Raw genomic sequence first — 21,910 nt, 5'->3', positions numbered from 1 at the left:
GCGGACGCTCACCCTCCGCTTCGGCTTTTGCCCCTCCGGGTCTCCTCGACCTTCCTTCTTGAGAGCCGGAACCCGACCGTGGGGGGAAGAAAGACTCGAGAGCAGATGCTTGAACTGAAATAACTTTATTTTGGGGGGTTTGCTTCGCTGACAGACCCCTTAGCGCAGGGCTCCCCTCCCCTTCCTCCCCTCCCCCTCCGCCGCCAGTACCAATCCTACCCCTCTTTCTCCTCGTTTCTCCTCCTCCTCTCTCTCTCGCCTCCGCCGCCGCCTCCGCGTCCTTCCCTCCGCCGCCGCCCGGGGCGCCGAGCCAGACTATGGGTCCCAGGTGGGGGCTGAGCGGCGGCAGCAGCGCGGGCGGCCCGGTCACAGTGCGCACTGCAGCGGGGATGGAGGGGCTCAGTTGGCTGGTGGTTTTCTCTTGACATGGCTCCTGCCCGTGCTGCGAGCAGCGCCCCCGCCGCCGCCTCCTTTTCTGCCGCCGCCACCGCTCCGCCCGCAGGCTGCGGCTAGAGGGCCCCAACCCCGCCCGAGAGTCGGTCAGTGAGTCCCGGTCTCCGCGGGGACAGGGAGGGGATTTCCCCGCCACCCGCCCCCGCCCCAGCTGCCTCCGTTCCATCCCCTGCCCCCTCGGGAAGCGCACTAATGACCCCACCCTAAACTCTCCAAACTCGGGAAACATGGTCTGGTCAACGTGAGAGCGAGCTAATCCGGAATCCGGGAACTTCAGGGTTTTTTTGGGGGGGGTGGGCTGGGCGTACTTTCAAAAAGTAATTAATATTAACACAACTATTTTCTTTTCTTCCTACTGGTCCTTCCCATTTACCCTCTCCCGCCTACTCTACCCGGGCGGGAATTGTTTCCACGATGAAATGAGTGAAAACCCGAGTGATCCTGTGTCTCCCGTGGTGCGAGTGAGTCGCTGCCGCTGAAGGCAAAGGGTGGGGGGTGGGACCTGGGGGGTGGAAGGCAGGTGGTCCCTGGGCACTGCCTGGGATCCGGGAGAAGAACCCGCCACCTTTGCCTCAGCAATGCTCGCAGGAAGATAAGTCGCACTCCCCACGATCTTGAACGGGGGCAGATTCCTAGGGAAGGCTCCCTCGGGGAATGTAGGACTCACTGCAGGGCTGAGGGTGTTGGGATCCCGGGCATTAATCAGGTCTAACCACAGAGCCGGAATAATAATTATATCGTATTATATACCCCCTTTCTCTCTGCCATCATGATTTTCCATGGCAGCAGCATTAGCAGCCGCCTGAGGGTGAAAATGTGGGTGATGGGGAAGTTGGTAATGACTCCGCTGTTTTTTCTCATGGCTCCTTTGGGCAACAGCTGTCCGCCCCCGGTATACACTGTAGTTGATTGCAGGGAAACCCTGTACCTCTCCCCTTCCTTCTCTACCGATTTTGCACTTTTCTCTTTGCTCACCACCAAGTGTAATCAATAACAAGCACTGACAGTACATAGCAATAGTGAAATCTGAAATAACTTAAGAATTAATTAGGTACTACGGCCATGGATCTGGCTGGGTAAAATCCAATTGGATATTTCAGTTTCATTCACCTACCCTGTTTTGGTGTTTTGGGGGGTTTGGGGGTTTTTCTTTTTCCCTTTTCCTTTGTAATTTTTTTTTTTTTAAATTTTGTTATTTGGAAAGCAGGGATCATCACACTTCCCCTTCCCCGTTCCTTCTCATAATCCCTTCTCTAAAGAGGGGGGGGGTAAATCTGTATGGATTTTAAGGATTGGACTGGTGTCAGCTGTGTTTTATTGCACACCTAAATCCTGATAATAGGCTTTTCATTTCCCCCCAAAGCCTTTATTTTGGCATTTAAGCCAGATGTGTTTTCCAAAAAGTTAGTTCCAAGTATTTTCTCCTCTCTTTCTTTCCTTCCTCCCCTTCCTTTTTCCCATAACCCCAAACGTTATTGTCCAAACATGACTGGACAGCAGCTTTTGTTTCTTGACCCTGTAATATGACAGTCTGCTAATAATTGCCAGGAGGTGCAGTTTTTGGGTTACAGTCGTGATTTTTAGCTATTCAATCATATTAGCAGGAAAAAAAAATGACTTGTTTCTGTTGTACTTGAGTCTTAAGAAAAAGTGCCCATAGTTTAGTGACAATTTCCAAAGGCTTTAGTACCACCTGTATTTCAAAATGGGGGACCCAAACTCCCGGAAGAAACAAGCTCTGAACAGACTACGTGCTCAGCTTAGAAAGAAAAAAGAATCTCTAGCTGACCAGTTTGACTTCAAGATGTATATTGCCTTTGTATTCAAGGAGAAGGTAATTTAAAATTCTTAATGTGAATTAGCACAAGTGATTTTTGTAGGTGTATATTAAGTTATTTGTTACCCATAAAATAATTGCTTATTAGGTTAAAGAGTGGCTGACAGAGGTCTACATGTGTGCTTTAACCTGAACCTTCCCGGGTAGTTCTCTGCACGTGTAGTTGTGGTGAGACTACGAAGGGAAGGCTCGAGTACTCCTTGGTTTGGAAATACTCTGTAAAGCTCGGCAGGGTCCTTTTTTAGGTGACCTGGGGTGAGCAACATTGTAAAACTCTCACGTAATGTTTCACAAGAAACTTCATTTATGTGGAGTTACATAGAGAACATTATAGCTGAATTTAAAGACTGTCTATAAAGTGGGATATTTGAAAGTGGTGAATTAGAATCAAAATGTTCACATGCTAAAAGTAAATAGTCTGTTCAGCTTCATGCTAAAAGTACCTTTTCTCATGGTACATTAGATGAAATACAGTACCGTTAATTTTTAGGAACAGTTACATACTGAAATGGTTTATTTGTGTTTAGAAGTGCAATTTATTAAAATTCAAAAGGACCTGAAGAGGAAATTTAAATTTTGAGGGGGGGCTGGCGAACATAATCAGAATTAATTCCACAATTAAATAGCAAGTAATGAGTTGTGAGTAGTCACAGAGGACATGATAAAAGCGGTATATTTCAACGATCTCTCTTTGATGTGAGATTAGGTTATGAATATAAGGAAATACTACTTTGATTTTTGCACCTAAGTTGTGAGCTAATTTCAGGTTAGACGTATATTCTTGGTGTGGTATGTACTTAATGTTTGGAAGTTTCCCAAACATTTATCCCACACTTAACTCTTTTAGAGGTTATTAGTACAGGCATACCTCGGTTTTATTGTGCTTCACTTTACTGTGTGTGCTCTGTGGATATTTTGGTTTTTACAAATTGAAGGTTTGTGGCAACCCTGGGTTGACTAAGTCCATCAGTGTCATTTTCCAACAGCATTTGCTCATTTTATGTCTCTCTGCCACATTTTGGTAATTCTTGAAATGTTTTAGACTTTTTATTAATGTATTTGTAACAGTGACCTATGATCAGTTATTACAACTTACTGAAATCATGGTGGTTAACATTTTTTAGCATTTTTCAGTTAAGATATATATATCATTTTTTTGGACATAATGTTTATTGCACACTTAATAAACTACAGTGTAGGGTAAACATACTTTCTATATGCACTAGGAAACCAAAAAATTAATTCAACTCCCTATAGACTTGCTTTATTGCTGTGGTCTGGAACTGAACCTGTGGTATCTCCAGGTTATGCCTGTATCTAAGAATGCTCTTAGCAGCTTGAGTATAGCATTGTAAAGGGGTTTCAGACTGGTTTGTTTTAAAGTCATTGCTCCAAGATTGGGTAGTACAGGGAATTTATTTCTCCATTTTGTTGTCTTGTTAATATGTTAACTGCAGAATTGATACGATCATGTTTTAATTGAAGATATTATAATGTAAATTCACTAGAAATCCAAGACAGAGGTGGTGAGATGAGTTCTTTATATTTATATTAAATACCCCAAGTTGTACAGTCTAGTTCTTTAACACTCCATGAATGGACAGTATGCAGGCAATTGTCCTGAGTAGTTCATGAGTTTTATAACCTAAATTGATGAGCACTTGGTCACAAGTAAATTTGAAACTCAATTTGGTAGACTTTTTTTTCTTGTTTCATATATTGACAGTTGTTATATAGTATCTAAAAGGAGTAATGGAACTTGACCCTTTTAAGGAGTTAAAAAATGTTTAATTTATACAGCTTTGTCTTTTAACTGCTGAGATTTTAATTTAGCTGTATGTAGAATCAGTTAAATGAAAGTACATCAAGAGTAAATCTCTTTTTTTTAAAACATTAGTTATGTCTAGTGTTTGTTTCTCACAGTGTTTAAGAAACATTGTTCATAGTAAGTTACCTGTTATGGATACAGTAATACTATAAAACCATGCAGTAAAACATTCTGATAATAGCCTGTTTGTGTGTGGTTGGGGTAATAGAGCTCAGGGAAGTAAGAGGATCCACCTATTTGAAAATCTATACAAAAATTAACTTAGTTAATAATTTTGCTGAGTTAGTATAAAAGTACCTGATGTTGTAATATGAACTGGGTGTTAAAAGACAATGTGCTACTGGTGGGTTAATACACCTTTTCCCCCTCCTTTTAGAAGAAAAAATCAGCACTTTTTGAAGTGTCTGAGGTTATACCAGTTATGACAAATAATTACGAAGAAAATATCCTGAAAGGTGTGCGAGACTCCAGCTACTCCTTGGAAAGTTCCGTAGAGCTTTTACAGAAGGACGTGGTACAGCTCCATGCTCCTCGATACCAGTCTATGAGAAGGGTAAGTTCCGTTTTTCAGTCTTGATTTGGTAAGTTTTTGTGAGTTAAACTTGCTGCTGCCACCCCCCGCCAAGTATGGATAGTTACTATGGTCACAAGTCTCTTTAAAAGTTGACTTCAAAATCTTGGGGCGACTGGGTGTCCCATCAGGTTAAGCCTCTGCCTTTGGCTCAGGTCATGATCTCAGGGTCCTGGGATGGAGCCCCGCATCCGGCTCTCTGCTCACCGGGGAGCCTGCTTCCCCTTCTCTCTCTGCCTGCCTCTCTGCCTGCTTGTGATCTCTTGTCTGTCAAATAAATAAATAAAAAATCTTTAAAAAAAAGTTGACTTCAAAATCTTAAAAAAAAAAAGTTGGCTTCAGGGACACCTGGTGGCTCAGTCTGTTAAGCGGCTCCCTTCAGCTCAGGTCTAAAATCTTTTTTCTAAAAAAAAAAAGTTGATTTCAGATAAAACATGGATAACTTTTTCTCTGTGGTATTATGCTGATAATGGTGTTTATTATTGCTGGGAATAATATTTTATATTACTGTTCATTGGATTTTTCTTTTGCGGGGAGAGAACTAACATCATGCTTCTTATAAATAAGAAGCTTAAAGTAGAAAGAATTATTGTTCCCAGCCTTATAAACTTCTGTAACTCATTGAAAGTTAAAACGAACATACTTGAACGAGACATCCCCATAATTACTGGGATTGGGGAAGGCTGGAGATAACCATGTACTGGTCTGAAAGAAGTTTATTAACCTTTGAAAATTAATACACTGGACTAGAGTAATAAGGAATAAGAGTGGAAATACAGTTTTCTGTATTAATAAAAATAGCAATTCAGCTGTAAGAATATGAGTAATATTAGAAGACCCCTTTGCTTCAATATTAACTAGGTTCTGATTTTGAAGAATGGAAATAAAAATACAGGGACTTCACAAGAAAAAAAAATCAGCTTTAGTTGTAGTTTTCACCATGTGCTGATTAATTTAGGTCTTAGTGTGAGGGATATTGGACTGGGTGACTGTAGGTGGACCGTATAGGATAAAAATTAGAATCAGACCATGAGCTGTTCAGATTATATATATATATATACACTGTTTTATTGCCTTTTGGTATATAAAATGATACATAGTGGACCTTTTGTACTTGTGAAATGTTTCTGTAGTCAGACCTATAATTCGTGACATATCTTGTTACAGATTTGTTTCTTTGAAAGTAAAAAAAATTTTTTTTAATCTTTTTGTAGGATGTAATTGGCTGTACTCAGGAGATGGATTTCATTCTTTGGCCTCGGAATGATATTGAAAAAATTGTCTGTCTCCTGTTTTCTAGGTGGAAGGAATCTGATGAGCCTTTTAGGCCTGTTCAGGTATTTTATTCTAAGTGTGGTATGCACTAAGTGAGTAAAAACTCCTGGGATAAAAAACAAACAAAAAACTCCTGGGATAGGGCCTAACTTAAGAAAAATTTTGGGAATACATATTATTCTAATCAGTTTTACTTCATGAGTTGCTCCTATCTGTTTGACTATTGTGCTGCAAGAGGAGAAGGCATTGGGGGACAGAATCTCTTGAGAATGAGGTAGTCCTAACTACCCCAGTGTGTCTTTAAAATAATGGCCAGAGAAAATCTTTCAGGGTAGATGTTTGTTGATTTGTAGAGGGGCCTATGAATGAAATTGAGAAGATCGCCCCCCTGTACCATACACCCTCCTGAAATAATCTACGTAACCATCCGGCTCTCAGAGGAGTCTAGTCTAAGGAATGGCTTAAGAAACCCCTTTTCTGGGGCCACCAGGGTGGCGCAGTCACTTAAGGTTGTGATCCCCCAGGGTCCTGGGATCGAGTTCTGCATGGGACTCCTTGTTTAGCTTCAGAACCTCCCCCCATTCGTGTTCATTCTCTCTCTTGGCTCTCAAATAAATAAAATATTCAAAAAAGAAGGAAAGAAACCCTTTTCCAGAGGTGCCTGGGTGGCTCAGTGGGTTAAAGCCTCTGTCTTCAGCTCAGGTCATGATCTCAGGGTCCTGGGATCGAGCCCCGCATCGGGCTCTCTGCTGAGCGGGGAGCCTGCTTCCTCCTCTCTCTGTTTCTCTGCCTACTTGTGATCTCTATCTGTCAAATAAATAAATAAAAATCTTAAAAAAAAAAAAAAAAAAAGAAACCCTTTTCCAGGGGTGCCTGGGTGGCTCAGTTGGTTAAGTGACTGCTTCTCCCTGTCCTTCTGCCCCTCCCCCATTCATTCTCCCACCCCAACCCCCCAAATAAATAAAATTAAAAAAAAAAATAATTTTCCAAAAGTAGATTTGTGTATAAAACTACATAGGAGAGAAGTAAATCTGGTAGCAGTTCTTAGGTAATCTTCCTTGACATTGACTTCTGACTTGTCATTTGATGTATTATTAGACGGTTTCCAGTTTTTAAGAGCATTTGCCCAAGTGTCGATCCTAAATTTATTTATAATACTTTATTTGTATAGGAGAAAGTACTGTAATATCCACCAAAATGTTAGTTATGGTTGGTTCTAGGTCAGGTGTAGCTAATTTTTCTTTTTTGTTCTGTGCATATGTAGATAACGTACATCTATATTTCATAACTCTACAATGATACTTTTGTTTATAATCAGAAACCTAAATAAAGACATTTAAAGATTAAGTTAAAGCATACTGTACTACATATTAGAATGCCTATTTTAGGCTAATTGCTTAGAAATACGAAAGTTACTGAAAAAATTTTGTGTTCATCTGTTACTATGAACCATCTTTATGGTGTTTTTGTGTATGATAGAGAAGTCGGTAATGTTCCTACACATCGCTCAAATTATTGTTCCTTCTCCTAAGACTCTCTTGACAGAAATAAGTTCTAAAGATAACATATAGCCTAAATAGAGGTGAAAGTATTCTATATTTATATTTGTCTTCAATGGGCACTATCTGGCTCACGTGAACTTGCTGGAGAATGGAAGTTGTGTATAAAAAGCAAGAAGGCAGGAATGGTAAGGAATGTTTAGAGCTACCAGCGCAGGTCTTGCATCTCAACTGTAACTGCTCTCCAGAGGCACTCTTAGGGTTTTTATTATTACTATTTTTTAATTCCGAAATTTCTGTTGGAAAAATTTTGGTCCATTACTCATTGTATTTTTTAATACTCTGTCTTTCCTTCTGAGACATTTAGGATAGTATAATAGTATAATGGTCTTGTCTCAAGTTAAGTTCTAACTTTTAAAATCATGGCTGCTTATTGAGTGTTCCCTGTGCTAGGCTATCTCCTGAATACTTTATATACATTTAATCTTAATCCTTATAAGAATTATGTAGATAGGAACCTCCTTTTCCAAAGGAAGAAACTGAGGCAGTTAGAGTTTAGGTAAATAGCCCAAGGTCATGCAGGTAAGTGGCAGTCAAGACATAAATCCTATAAAGGTTGTGCTCTTAATTTGCTACTCTGTACTGTGGGAAGTGCCTTGTATTATGAAAGCCTTAAATTATGGGCGGAATATAAGCACTATGTAGGATAGAGGTAATATGGTGTCATTTTAGAGCTATAGGAAACAAGTTCAGTGTAAAAGATGAATTTACTTCCCTAGTAATTTAAAATAAATGAGTATCCTGAATGAGAGGCCTGAAATATAAATAATTTAGTTCTTAAGGCAAGTGAGAAAAGGAAAAGTAAACTTTAACTTGAAAACTTTTTTTTTGGTCTTGAAGCACCTGAAATGAGATTTAGTAGGAACCACAGTAAAGGTTGTTTTTCAATAATGAGTTCATGCTATATTCAGGGTATTAGGGAGTACTGGGAGGTGGTATTAAAATATCTCTTATTTCCTCTGTATCCCTAAATGCTCTTGGCTATAAATTAGTTTTTCATCACACTATTCAAATATTTTGTTATTCTGGGCATTGCTTTCATGCCACTTGAATTAAGTTTTCTTTTTGGTGTACTATTCCTTCCCGAATCTTTGTATATTCACTAGGGAGACAGAGCAGGAGCCAGGGCAGAGAGTGAGGAACAAGTAGACTCACCGATGAGCACAGAGTAGAGCCCAACGCTGGGGCTGGATCCCAGGACCCTGAGATCGTGATCTGAGCCAAAGTCAGATGCTTAACCAACAGAGCTGCCCGGGATCCCCCTGCAGTATTTTGACTTTGACACAGTAGTGTTTATGTTGGTTCTGTTCCAGGAATGGCATTTCCCAAATTACCTTTTCTTAGGTTTTCCCTTTCCCCAGGGAAAATTACTGTCTTCTTTCAAGGCCTAATCCAAAATCACCTGCTAATACTGCCCATAGTGTCCACTGTGTTTGTTATTTCTCCCTTCTTCACATAGCACTTTGAAGATAACGCACTTCAGGGTTTTACAAATAATCACATCTTATTCTAGGAAAGATCTGAAGCAAGTTAGGTTTTATATTTGCATGTGCTTGTCCTTTTGGCCAATATAAGAGCCCCTTAAGGGTGGGATAACTTTATTCATATTTTTTATTTAATAACATTCCTTTCGTATACTAAGAGTGCAATAAATATTTGTGCAAAGGTACAATTGAATATCATATTTACACAATTGATGTAGGGATAGTGTATCTTACCTTATGGCTTACAAGAAAAGTTGGGTGTTGAAATTCTAGATAGCAGGAACTGATGATTTTTCCATGTTAGTATTTACTGTGGTCTTTGAAATAATGGGAGAATGAAAATGGAATCAAATGGACAGTTTGTTTTTTTTTTAATGATTCAACAATTCTTAAAGAATTGTTGATTCTTTAAGAGTTCTTTCAGAGTTGTTTCTTGAATTCCCCATTAGTCTAGTCATTTCACCCAGCATTTGGTCTCTGCAGACATTTTGTGGGAGGATAGAGTGGATCTTCATTATGTTAAAAGAGTAAAAGAGTGTTCTGATTTGGTAGTAGTTCTTCATAACTTAGTTTTTTTAACCTGAAAAATGTGCATAACATTTTTAAAAAATTCGAGGGGTTCATATATCCTCAACCCCATCTCTGCGAGGACTGGAACTGTATTTCAGGTGTGGGCTTTAAAGCCCACTGTTGCATTCCATTAACTGTTCTGATGGGTTATAACCCATTTATTTTACAGGAGAGGAAGCTGAAGTTTAGAAAAGTTAGGGGATATGTACAAGGTTACATAAGTAGTAAGATGTACAGCTAAGATCCATAGTGGGTGTTCTTTGTAAATAGAAAGGAAGCGGATGTTACTGGCTTAAAGTACTAAGTTGGGAGTCTCAAGCCAAATAGGCTTGAAAAGTCTGGTTTTAGGGACGCGGGGGTGGCTCAGTTGGTTAATCATCCAACCCTTTATTTCAGCTTAAGTCATTCATCTCGGGGTCTTGAGATTGGACTCAGCAGGGAGTCTGCTTGAGATATTCTCTCCCTCCCTCCCTCCCTATCCCCCCAACCTCCCTCCCCCACCTCCGTATGTGCACTCTGTCTCCTTCTCTAAAACAAAAACATTTACAGAATGGTGTAAAATCATTGAGAATTAGGATCTAGTCACTCTGATGCAGTTTTTCTTGGTCAAATTCTATATTGAAGTGGTATCCACTAGAACTTTCTGTGATGAAGGAATACATCTCAATAGACTGTTCAGAATGGTGGCCACTGGCCACATGGGATTATTGAGCATTTGAAATGTGGCTGGAGTTACTGAAGAATTCAATTTTAAATTACGTTTAGTGAATTAAATTTCTGTAGGCACAATTGGCTGCCATGTTGGACAACATACGGATGCAAGATGTTTCAGGTGGGATAAGGTCTTTGTAGTTACTATGTAAATGTATTTCTGCCTTAGGCCAAATTTGAGTTTCATCACGGTGACTATGAAAACCAGTTTCTGCATGTACTGAGCCGCAAGGACAAGACTGGAATTGTCGTCAACAACCCTAACCAGTCGGTGTTTCTCTTCATTGACAGACAGCACTTGCAGGTAAGCCTTGCTTAACTACTTAACAACTTGTTTAAAAAGCTTATTTGTTAGCAAACTATTTTTTGTATATGTTAATTCTGTTTTGCCACTTCAGCACTGCATTAATTTAGAAATTATTTAGAAATCAAATAGATATCCTGGACATCACCCTAGAACAGCGGTTCCCAAGTTTTGCTGCATAGTAGAACTACCCGGGAGCTTTTAAATGTCATGATTCTGATGAGCAGTAGAGTTTAAAAAACGCCCCTGTAGAGCTTTTCTGATGTACCGTATGGTCAGCAGATCATAACAGATTCTTAAATAGGTAGACTCTCGTGCCCTACTCCAATCCTGCTTGGTCAGAGAATCAGTGTTTTGAACAAAATCCTTAGATGGGTAGTAACACATTATATTTTGAGAAGGTTTGGCCCTAGACCTTTTAAATACGAAAATCTAAAGGAACGAAGTACGTCTGTGTTTAGAAGATCCACGTGTGTTTTAAGTAAGCACTTCCAGTTTAAGCATCCCAGGCATTCCAGATTATTTTTTATTCTCAAGAAAATTTTCATTATTATAAACCGGAATATCTTCACTTGGAATTTATAACAGATACCTTGTTATTTAACCTTAAAAATAGCATTTTAATTACCATTCATTCAACAAAGGAGTGCCTACTTACTGTGCCTGGCGCTGTACAGCAGTGAAGAAGACAGAAATCCTGTCCACGTGGATTCCTACTCCACTGTGGGGAGGCAGTAGGGCAGAACAGTATGTAATCGGTGAGCGCTCAGAGGAAATGGGTGCGGGGGTGTAAGCTGTTGGGTGTGAATCCTGGTGGTGCCACCAGAGGAGGCCTCTATGAAGAGGAGTTGAAGTAAAGGCTTTTAGAAGAGTATTTGTGATATTAATTTTGCCCCCCCCCTTTTTTTTAAAAGATTTTATTTATTTGTTTCAAAGAGAGCAGGAACAGGGAGAAGGGCAGAGGGAGAGGGAGGAACAAACTCCCCACTGAGCCGGGAGCCTGACATAGGGGTTGATCACAGGACCCTGAGATCATAACCTGAGCCAAAGGCAGATGCTTAACCAACTGAGCCACCCAGGTGTCCCTAATTTTGCATTTTAGAGCATGGGTTTATTTTTACTTAGAGTATGCAAGGTAGTAAGAAAATACAAAGGTGAATCATACTGTTGTGTTCAAGGAGCTGAAGACCACTGGGCAAGATTACACACTGACTTTATCTTGTATCTTACAAGACTGTATCTTGTAAGAAAATGTTAAGTAAATATGTTATAGGTACAAATAAGAGCTGCGGGAATTACAGAAGAAAGTTGACTTCAGTTGGGGGCATTTCATAAAAAAGAAAAACCATGACTTGGTTGGGTTTGGGGGTTCTCTTTTCCATTTCTTCTTTACCTTTGCTTTCTTAATGGTGGATATTTTTAAGTGGCTTTGTTTTTCATTTGTAACTACTTGTGTAATTTGAGTAATTTATTGAGATAATACTGTATAGCTGGCTATTGACTTATATTATGGAATCTACAGCAAAGACTTTGAGTCTTAGAAGATTTAATAATGACTGTATACTAATGTAGAGACTTCATTTTCCTACAGATACATAGATCAATAATATATAGAATTGACTGGTGACTTGAAGGACTTACTTTGTTTAAATAAGTAGTAAGTTGTCTTCTGTTTATATCTAGGTCAGATGTTTTCTGTGCTTTATGAAGCAAATAGCTTCAGTCCTTTTAATGAAAAGAAAATTGTAAGCTCATAAACTAAATTTGCATCGTAGGTAGGGTGACCAGCAGTCTATCTGTCTGGAATGCCCCAGTTTTTGCACTGATGTCCCAAGTCCTAAAAACCTCAATCCCTAGGGCAAAGTGGGATGGCTGGTGTCACTTTCATTGTAGATGCATTTGGTCTTCAGTGCTCTTAGGTCCCCCTTCTTTCAGGTTCTTCTCTTGATCTTCGTAAACCGGAGATGTTGCTGTATTCGTGCTATATAGGAGGAGGGAACTGATAGAGTGGCCAGCACAGAGCCTTCTACGTACCTGAGGCAAAGAGCTTTACAAGTAGGAGCTCACTTAATCCTCACAACATGGCTTGTAGGTTTTATTACTCCCTGTTTCATAGGTGAGGAAATCAGGAAACTAAAGAACTTGATCAAGATCATCTAGCAGAAAAAAAAAGAAAAAAAAAAAAAGATCATCTAGCAGAGATCTCGTGCCCTTTATCGTCACATAAGATGCGTGAAGAGAGCTAGACCAAATAATTTTGGATGGGCACGTGGGTAGAGAGGCACATGCTGGAGTCTGGATTCTAATCCACATACAGCCTTCTACTGGCTCTGAAATCTAGGACCAGTAACTTCTGTGAGCATGTTCTTTGTTGAGTAAATGGTATGTAAGATTGTTGTAACATTGGAAATGAAAAAAAAAATACGTGCATAATCTATCAGTTCATTACATATATAGACTGCTTTTGCCTTTTTTTAAAGAGGTGCTGTGGTGGAAAGTACTTTGAAGGTGGATCTGGGGATAGCTTCCATTTACTAGCATGCTGTGCCATAAGTCAGATGTGAAATAGTAATGTAATATCTTTGCTTTCTTCCAGTCCTTTACTCCAGGTTATGCTTCAGTTTTTTCTTTGCTACCTGTTTCATACTGTTTCCTCCACTTCTACCCTGACCACATTTGTTGTCTTTTCTGTATAAAAACATCATTTCACGCCTCTGTTTGGATCAGTCTCTGAAATGCCTTTAAACCTTTCTTTCCATTAGCAAGTTGTCCATGGTTGACTTTCCGGACCTTAAATTTTTTGTTTAGAATAAATTCTGTAAACATATGTAAACATATATTTAGTTTATAATGTTTATTCTTCCTGTATTTTAAATGGCAAGGTTTTGTCTTCCTGACCAGATTGAGATCCCTGTGGGACCAGACCATAATTTATTTCCTTACTCTATATGCTTTGTTACTGTGTCCTTAAGTGCTTAATATAATTGTGGGAGATTGATTTATGTGACAGTTGATCACTTATGTTAAAGCCTTATTAAGATTAAAATTATTCCCCTTTCAGACTCCAAAAAACAAAGCTACAATCTTCAAGTTATGCAGCATCTGCCTCTACCTGCCACAGGAACAGCTTACCCACTGGGCAGTTGGCACCATAGAGGACCACCTCCATCCTTATATGCCAGAATAGAGTGCTGACCAGCAAAATGGACAAGATCACAGAGTGCAGCAGCATTTTTTTCTTGTTTTCTTACACTTTATTCTTTCAGAGTTTAAAGAAAATGGACTCATGCACAGAACACTATGCATTTTGAAACTTGTTCATCCTGGATTTTTTTTTTTTTTTTTAATTATTTGTGTCTCAGAACTTAAAAAAAAAAATTAGGTGTCTTCTGCACGGACTGTGTGAAAGAAGATGCTTTGCATATTTGCTGCACTGCATCAGCTTCTTACTAAAATGTGAAATGAAAGGACTATTGTACACTGAAATGCTTAAATGTATCTGAAAGCACAAGGTGATACTCATTTTTTATGGTCTTTCCATTTGTGCTGGTTTTTGCCTCTTTGACATCTGTCCTCAGTATTTAGAGGGTGAGAAGTAAAGGGAAAAGGTATAAATAACATTTTAAAAAACTTAGCTTTGCTGTAATCACCGTTGTTCCAGAGCACTGTCAGATTCATTCTAATGACCAGAAGTGGTTGTTTAAAAAAAATACGTATAGATACACAACCATGGGAAAGAAATCTTTAAAAAAAAAAAAAAAAGCATCTCATTGTAGGCATTCTTGCCTCATGTTTTACTGGGCCATGTTTGTTTCCTGGTACTCATAAATGTATGTATTTTATTTCCAGATCTCTTTCCCCAAGTTGCTGTTACAAGAGTATTCTGCTGAATGTGGTACAGTTTATGCACATTGAGGCAGATCTGGAGTCTGAAGTAGCTAAAGCAGCTGTGACAGTGAGAAACACACATTCATAGCTGCAGACACCGTGATAGGCAGAGGACTTTCCTTTTTTGGTTGTTTTGTTTTGTTTTAAAGAGGAGATTTTTTTTTACAAAGAAGATCCAGTGAATTGTGCAGAAATACTGGTTTCTACACCATCCTAAAGGAAAACTTCTGAGGGTTTTTTGGAGTAGAAAAAAGTTAACTAAAGTTGGGATCTTAAATTGTTTAAAAACCATTGAGTGTCAAAGCTCTAAAAGCAGAACTCATATTGTGCAATGAACATAAGGAAAGACTACTGTATAGTTTTTTTGGTTTGTTTTTTTCTTTTTAATGAAGAAAAGCTTTGCTTAAGGGTTGCATACTTTTATGGAGTAAATCTGAATGATCCTACTCCTTTGGAGTAAAACTTAGTGCTTACTGGTTTCCAATTGTATTTAGCTTCTGGTTGGAATTTGAAAAAATGAAAACCTAAATAAAATAGGTGAAAGTTCCCTGACTATTCAGGTGAATACACAAAACTTGAAGTGGTAACTTTTTTTTTTCCCAAGTCAATGAGTAGGTGTTACTGATGACCTTGGGGGTTATTTTAGAGTCCATAGTTAAATGGCAAATTCAGAAGGACAGAAATGGCAGGTGGGTTTGTAATTTCAGGACTAAGAATCAAAGACATTTTGTCAGCTTTAACAGTTAGCGAGTTGGCCTTGTTCCTTGCCTCATTGAAGAGAAAATTAGATTTTAAAGTAAGCTCCACACTCAGTGTGGGGCTCGAACTCATGATCCCAACATCAAGAATCACAGGCTTCACCGACTGAGCCACCTAAGAGCCCTAGAAAAAAAAATGTTCTTTATTTCAAAAGACTCTCACATGTTTTCTCCTCAATTGAAAATTACAATCTGTTAGAAGCAGTGCCTCTGAATGTTTATTATGGGCAGGTCCTGTTCAAAGCTCTGTTCTTAACAGCCGTGTGTGGAAAGAGCCACAGAGGTTTAGTAACTTGCCCAAGCTCACATCCAGGGTAGGGAAGGATTTAGGACCAGGCTGGCTGGCTCTGTAGAATGCAGGCTTTTACCTGTTCTACTGTATTGACTCATACATGCTATAAGCCAGGCACTTATGCAGCCCTTGGTTTTTAAGTTTTTTAGAATAAATTTAGAAAAGATGTAATAGAAAGCTCCTGTATAACCTTTACCCAAGTCTTAGCCACATTTTCCCCCACTGTTTTTCTACGTATATTTATACATCTCTTCTGAATCATTTGAAAATTTGGTACATACATCATGCATACATCTTTACTCCTTACCCTCTAGTACTTAGCGTATGTCCCAAGTACAAGGATATTCTTGCATAACCACAGTAAAGTTATCAAATTCAGGCAGTTTAATTCTGATACACCTTTATCTGTTGTCCATATTCCAGTTCTGTTAATCGTCCTAATACCCTTAGGTCATATCATTCACTATGTGACCCTTGCAGTTAGCTGTCAAATCTCTAGTCTCTAATGTTTGTTTAATGACCTTGACATTTTTGAAGTGTAGGCTAATGTTTTAAAATAGAAGGTGTTCCTCATTTTGCATTTGAATGTTTCTTCAGGGTTAAATTTGGGATTACGCAGTCTGGCCAGTACCCAATTCAAGTGACCTCACTCCCTTCTCCAGTTAATATCCAGAAATGCACTGTCACTTTGCTCTTGGTTGATGTTAATTTTGATTGGTCAAGGTCGTGTCCTGTTTCTGCATTGTATAGTTACTATTTTTCTCCTTGTGACTAGAAGGAATCTGGGCAACAACATGGACATGCCCTGCTCTTTTCCAGGAGCACCACTGATGATTTTTGATTTTTGCTGTAACCAGTCTTTACCATGATAGCTGCAAAATGGTAATATCTACCCCTCCCCTCCACATTGAGCAGCATCCTGTCATAAGAAGAGCTCTCCTGTCTCTGCCACATACTATCTACCTAAATATTTCCTTTGGTTACAACTACAAATTACAAAAAAATTTTTTTTCCTTCAATGCTCACAGTTTGTTTTCCTTGAACACATGCTTACCTTCAAGCACAAGATACGTTAAGGTCAATTTCCCTATCTCATCCTCCCAGTCTTGAAATCATCTATTTTCTCCAAGCCGCCCAGGTTCCTTTTAGAGGGAAATACTAGAAGTGAAGAACTGGGTGCCCACCTTGTGTGCTCACTGCTCCTGGGAAGTCTCTCTCCTTTGAGCAGACAGCAGCATGACAAAGGATAAGTCAGCCTTTAACTGGATAGTGTTTCCAAATTCAAGTTGCTTCCTATATTTCTCTAATAGCTTAATACTGGGCTTTAGTTTTAAAGTAATCTCATCTCAAAATGGCCTTGCTGTCTTCTTTGCTTTACCTAAGTTTTCAGAAACCCTTTCAGCTAAGAATTTTTTTTTTGTCCAAGTATCATCTATATAAGATTACAAGCAAACCGAAGAGGTTTAAAATGAAAAATAGAGACAGTCCCATCCCATGTTCCACTTGGTTCCTATGTCATTTTCCCCAAAGAAAAGAACTATTTCTGGTTGTGCTAATTTATTTTGAAAGTTAACATTTGTTACAAGTCAGCTTTACACTTGGTCTTCATTGTTGGGTGTCTTTGAAGTCAGCCTGCAGGCCTTAGTTTCCCAGGTGTTTGGTGTGTCTGCCTTGTGCCACTAGTTTCCCCGTGGTCTTGTTCATCAGCTCCACAGATGCAAATGCAAGTGTTTTGCCTTGCTTCAGAACGTGCGCTGTTATCACTATGTCTTCTCCTATTTTAGCAGGCGACATGTACCTTGAAGGGAAACAAATTTAAATATAGTTAACAGCAAATAATTCTTACTTTTTGAATTAAAAAAAATTTTTAACAGCAATTTTTTCTGAGGGGAAGTTGTGTGCATCTCTTACACAGCCTTCTTATGTGTTATTTTCCTCTTCGAAGTAGTTTAGGAATAGTATCAGTAAGCTTTCTGTCCTATCAGATTTGGATGGCTGGTCCTGACCAAGTTCATCTTCCCCATTCCATATCCACACAAGTTTTCTTTTTCCATAAATAGGGAAGGCGTTCCCCGCCCCCACCCCCGGCCCAGGTTTCCCATCTCATATTTATTTGGGGCTGGTGGAAGATTTTCTCCAGCTTTTATTTAATCTACTTAACTTCCCCAGGTGAAGTATTGCCTGGGCCCTGTATTGTAGGTTCCCCCTTACCTGTGGTCCAGAAGGAAGCAGATGATCCTGCTGATCTGTTGTCAGAAGGTCAACAGTAACCTAACACTGCACCCCTGCCTGTCCCTCTCCTCACTTCATCACGTGGGCATTGCATGTCCCGTCCTCACTAGAAGGCTGTGCACAGTACAAGGGAGTTTGAGAGACTGTACTCATGCAGCATCACAGTATATAACACTTGTTCTATTTTATTATCATTAATCTGTGCCTGGCTTATAAACTTTATCATAGGTATGTATGTATAGGGAAGAACATATATATGTATATGTTTTGTATATATATTATATAAACATATATAATAGGTTTGGTACTCTCTGTGGTTTTGGGCATCCCCGGGGGTCTTGGAATGTAGCCCTGTGGGTAAGAAGGGGACTACTGTATCTCGTCATATCAATATTTAGGATTCACTCAACTGTACTGGAGTAAATTCTGCACTTTACTGCACTCAAAAACGATTGAATGTAAGAACTATGAGAATTGATAGAGGCCCTGAAACCTTGGTGATGAGTTATATGTATTTTTTAAGAGACACTTGCCTACCTACCTTAATCGTAAATTGTTACTCATTTATTTTGGAAATATCGAGAGTGAATCTCTGAGACTGTTTCCCCATTCAAATGAGCCTGTTTTTGAAGCTCAGGTAGTTCTTGACTGTGACCCGTACTCTGACCACACATACGTGGAAACTGTGTGTGACTTACTAAAAATTCTTCAGGCTCGCGAGAGCAGCAGTAGGATCTCAGAAGATCATGAGATGCCGGGCTCGGCTGAAGACCTCAGCTCTCAACAGAGGCTCCTGAGGCAAAGTGGAGTTGGCAGCGGGCCTCACCCCTCACCACCACGGGGACTAAGGTAAGGACTGCAGACCGTGCTCACCCGCACAACAAGCAGAACCTTTGCAGATCTTAATTTCAAGACCATTTGCCTCTTGCCCTGTGATCTGCTTGTTGCACCTCAATTTATTCCTATGATAAAGAAGGGCTGAATTTTCTTAAGGTAGCCTGATGAAAGGTTGAGATTGCATAAAACTCTCATAACTGATGTTATTTCCGTTGCCCTCATGTTGTATAACACTGGCTTTCCCACCCTGATCCCTGCCCTTCCCCCCAACAAAAGTCATTGTTCCGTTGTGTCAGTGGAAAAAGCAGTTGTCTTGAAAGTGAACCCCGGGGCCTGTGCCCTCTATTGATGGGACCAGCAGTGGTACTAGTTAATGCTCAAAATGAGTTTTTTACACTTGAAAACAGGTGACCCCTGCCGGCATTTTCAGGGTGGTGTGTGACAGCCTGACCTCGGGGGGCCTGCTTCCCGATCTCCTAGTTTATGTCTGCAGAGCACGTTGGCGGTTGCAAGGAGAGACACAGGATTGCAAAACCGGGCATTTGTGTTCGCCTTGTTACAAGGCAATGGCAATATATACTTGATGAAAGTTTATCCAGCTTCCCTTTGAATTTTATTCAGGCTTTTTTCTAGGCACCCAGTACAACCCTCCTGACGCCTGTACAAGTGGCAGTTGCAAGGCAGTTGTGGAACGCTTCTAGGCCGTGAGTCTGTGATGCCCCCCACCCCCACCCCTCCGGTATACAGAAAAGGAGCTGAGTGTTTGCCGCTTGGAATGTTTAGGTCATGACCCCTTTATTCCTGATGCGGCAGTTAGCTCCTCCTCCTCCTCCTAGATTCTACGGCTCTGGGATCTTTCAGGGCACCTCTATAGCTACACTTCAGGGTGACCAGCTCAGGGCACCTCCAATTTTATTTATGTTATGAAGGTATTTAGTCTCAGTTGTTTGAAGTGAGTTTTCACATTTAAAAAAGTTACTTGTAGTACCGTCTGGATACGTACGTTATGTTCATATCCACACTGACTCCCGGCGCTCCCCTTTCAGTGCAGAGCAGAGCCATTGTTGATATGTTATCCACTAAGGTGGCTGTCATACCACCGTGCAGAGTGCCTAATCTATTGGTGTGGGCGTCTTCTACTTTCATTTCACAAACCACTTTCCCAGGGACAGCAGAGACAAGAGTCACCTAAGTGTAAAAAAAAATTTTTTTTTCAACATTCTTTGGTATTAAGAAACCCAAACAGCCCATCAAGAATTATCACTGGATTAAACGGAGTCACTCCAGGGGCACCTGGCGCATCTCTTGATCTCTTGGGGTTGTAAGTTCAAGCCCCATGCTGGGTGTAGAAATTGCTTAAAAATAAAATCTTAAATCATCCCAAAAAAGTTAATTAGAAATTCGAGTAAGTTACAAATATCTCTGATAGACATTAACCCGTATATAAATTGTTCTTAAAGAAAAAGGAATATTGGGATGCCTGGATGGCTCAGTTGTTGAGCGTCTGCCTTCAGCTCAGGTCATGATCACAGGGTCCTGGGACTGAGCCCTGCATGGGGGGGGGGGAGTGTCCCTGCTCAGCAGGAAGCCTGCTTCTCCCTCTCCCAGTCCCCCTGCTGTGTTCCCTCTTTCACTGTATTTTTGTCAAATAAATAAAATCTTTAAAAAAAAAAAAGGACAAGAAAAAGGAATATTTAGGGAAAGAGTAGTTCTGGTTAATCTCCACTCTGTAGAAATAGTCAGAGCTTTTCAGCCTTGCGTGTGACAGCCTGGCATCTCTCAATGTTGCCACAGAAATTTTGGACCCACAAAGCTAGCGGGTCTCTGTGATCTATTAACCCGTGATAGGTTTAACTTGGATGTTCCCTAGTTTTTGCAGAGTAATTTTTTTTTTAAGAATTTATTTATTTATTTGACAGAGAGCGAGAGATCACAAGTAGGCAGAGAGGCAGGCAGAGAGAGAGAGAGAGAGAGGAGGAAGCAGGCTCCCTGCTGAGCAGAGAGCCCGATGCGATGCGGGGCTCCATCCCAGGATCCTGGGATCATGACCTGAGCCGAAGGCAGAGGTTTTAACCCACTGAGCCACCCAGGCACTCCGCAGAGAGTAATTTTTATAATGACTTTGTAATGAATGGTTTAAACAATTTAAAAAACAGACTGGAAGAAATTAAGTAATTCAGTGAGTTACTAGAATCAACAAACTTACACCATAAACCCATTTTAATATAAGAAGCTCAACAATAGGATCCGACAGAGTTGAACTGCAGCTTTCAAGGTCCTGCCCATTTATAGTATTGTAAGGAAAAAGAATTACGTGTCTCCAGCATTAAATGGTTCGATTCTACCTAACTGCTACCTTAGCATCTTCCTACGCTAGGTGCTGATCCAGGCCCTAATGTATGCTACGCAATAAGGAAGGGATAATTTCCATCTCGTAAGTAACTTAAATTCAGAGTGGTTTGTTGTCGGGGTCACCCATGGTGTGGCAGAACTGACTGAGCTCTAGGTCTGTCTTCGAGTCTCCCTCAGCAGTAACTATGAAGTGGCTGGATATACAGTGGTCTCTAAGCTCCCACCAGGAAGACAGCTGAGAGTTTCACAAGCCACAACTTCAGCGGTTTTGCTGTGGTTTATCCCCGAGAAGTAGGCCCTGAAGTAAAACAGAACAGAGCCATACAATATAAATCATCCTGAACAATTTTATGTCCTGTTTTGCTTAACAGGTACATCAGGGCCAAGTAAATATTAGAACAGGATCAAGTGTATTCATACAACGAATGATCTAGCCACAAGATGTCCTCATAAACTAATGGACACATCAAGCAGGACCAAGGTGTAAGCTCCCAGTACTTGGGCATTGACTGAGTACAGCAAGCACTGGCCATGTGAAGATGAATGAAATCCAATCCCTGCTCGTCAGGGCTTCACAACCTGAAGGGAGAGGCGAGTACACGGAGCAGGGACTTCCTAGAGACAGAACAGATCCAAGTCACTAGAAGGGCACCTAATGGAAGTATGTCTTCAGAGAACAGACATTACGAAGGGCTTCTTGGGGAACGGCAACCGAATCTTGACAGACCGAGAAGAGTGAGCCAAGTGAAAATGGGGAAGGAAGCCAGGCAGGGCAGGGGAGAGAACTAAATCAAGCCTCCCAGACACCAGAGGTAGTTTGGTGCCATGTAAGTGTGGGGTGTGTTTAGTAGAGGTTAGTTGTTAAAGTCCCACTGGATTCTCTGACTTCAGCTGGGATGGATGACAGGAGGTAATACAAATGTTGACTTTCCACTGCAGAATACAGTTTTTAACTCTTT

General features: G+C 40.3%; 2 protein-coding genes across 3 annotated transcripts in view; one reads left to right on the top strand and one right to left on the bottom strand.

Moving 5' to 3' along the window:
• The first annotated feature begins 385 nt into the window (after positions 1-385).
• On the top strand, positions 386-15,054 carry LOC308344159 (uncharacterized protein C6orf62 homolog). 2 transcript variants are annotated; one of them, XM_080805638.1, is made up of 5 exons: positions 386-914; positions 4,495-4,671; positions 5,904-6,026; positions 10,458-10,592; positions 13,654-15,054. In XM_080805638.1, exons 1-5 carry the CDS (start codon positions 873-875, stop codon positions 13,777-13,779), a joined length of 603 nt encoding a protein of 200 aa, XP_080661764.1. In that variant the 5' UTR covers positions 386-872; the 3' UTR covers positions 13,780-15,054. The 2 variants fall into 2 exon arrangements, with proteins under 2 accessions (XP_080661764.1, XP_080661763.1); XM_080805637.1 differs by having other exon boundaries at positions 719-2,287.
• Positions 15,055-16,949: 1,895 nt separating this feature from the next.
• Positions 16,950-21,910, bottom strand: part of ACOT13 (acyl-CoA thioesterase 13) — a 14,641-nt gene continuing 9,680 nt past the window's right edge. Inside the window, exons 2-3 of the mRNA XM_080805639.1 lie at positions 19,603-19,787; positions 16,950-17,328 (exon numbers count right to left, since the gene is read on the bottom strand). Coding sequence (XP_080661765.1) covers positions 17,172-17,328; positions 19,603-19,787 — 342 coding nt within the window. The 3' untranslated portion in view covers positions 16,950-17,171. The remainder of the gene's footprint in view (positions 17,329-19,602; positions 19,788-21,910) is intronic.

This window comes from Martes martes, assembly GCF_963455335.1.
Source record: "Martes martes genome assembly, chromosome: 6".
NCBI lineage: Eukaryota > Metazoa > Chordata > Mammalia > Carnivora > Mustelidae > Martes > Martes martes.
This window is presented reverse-complemented; position numbering and strand designations above follow the sequence as displayed.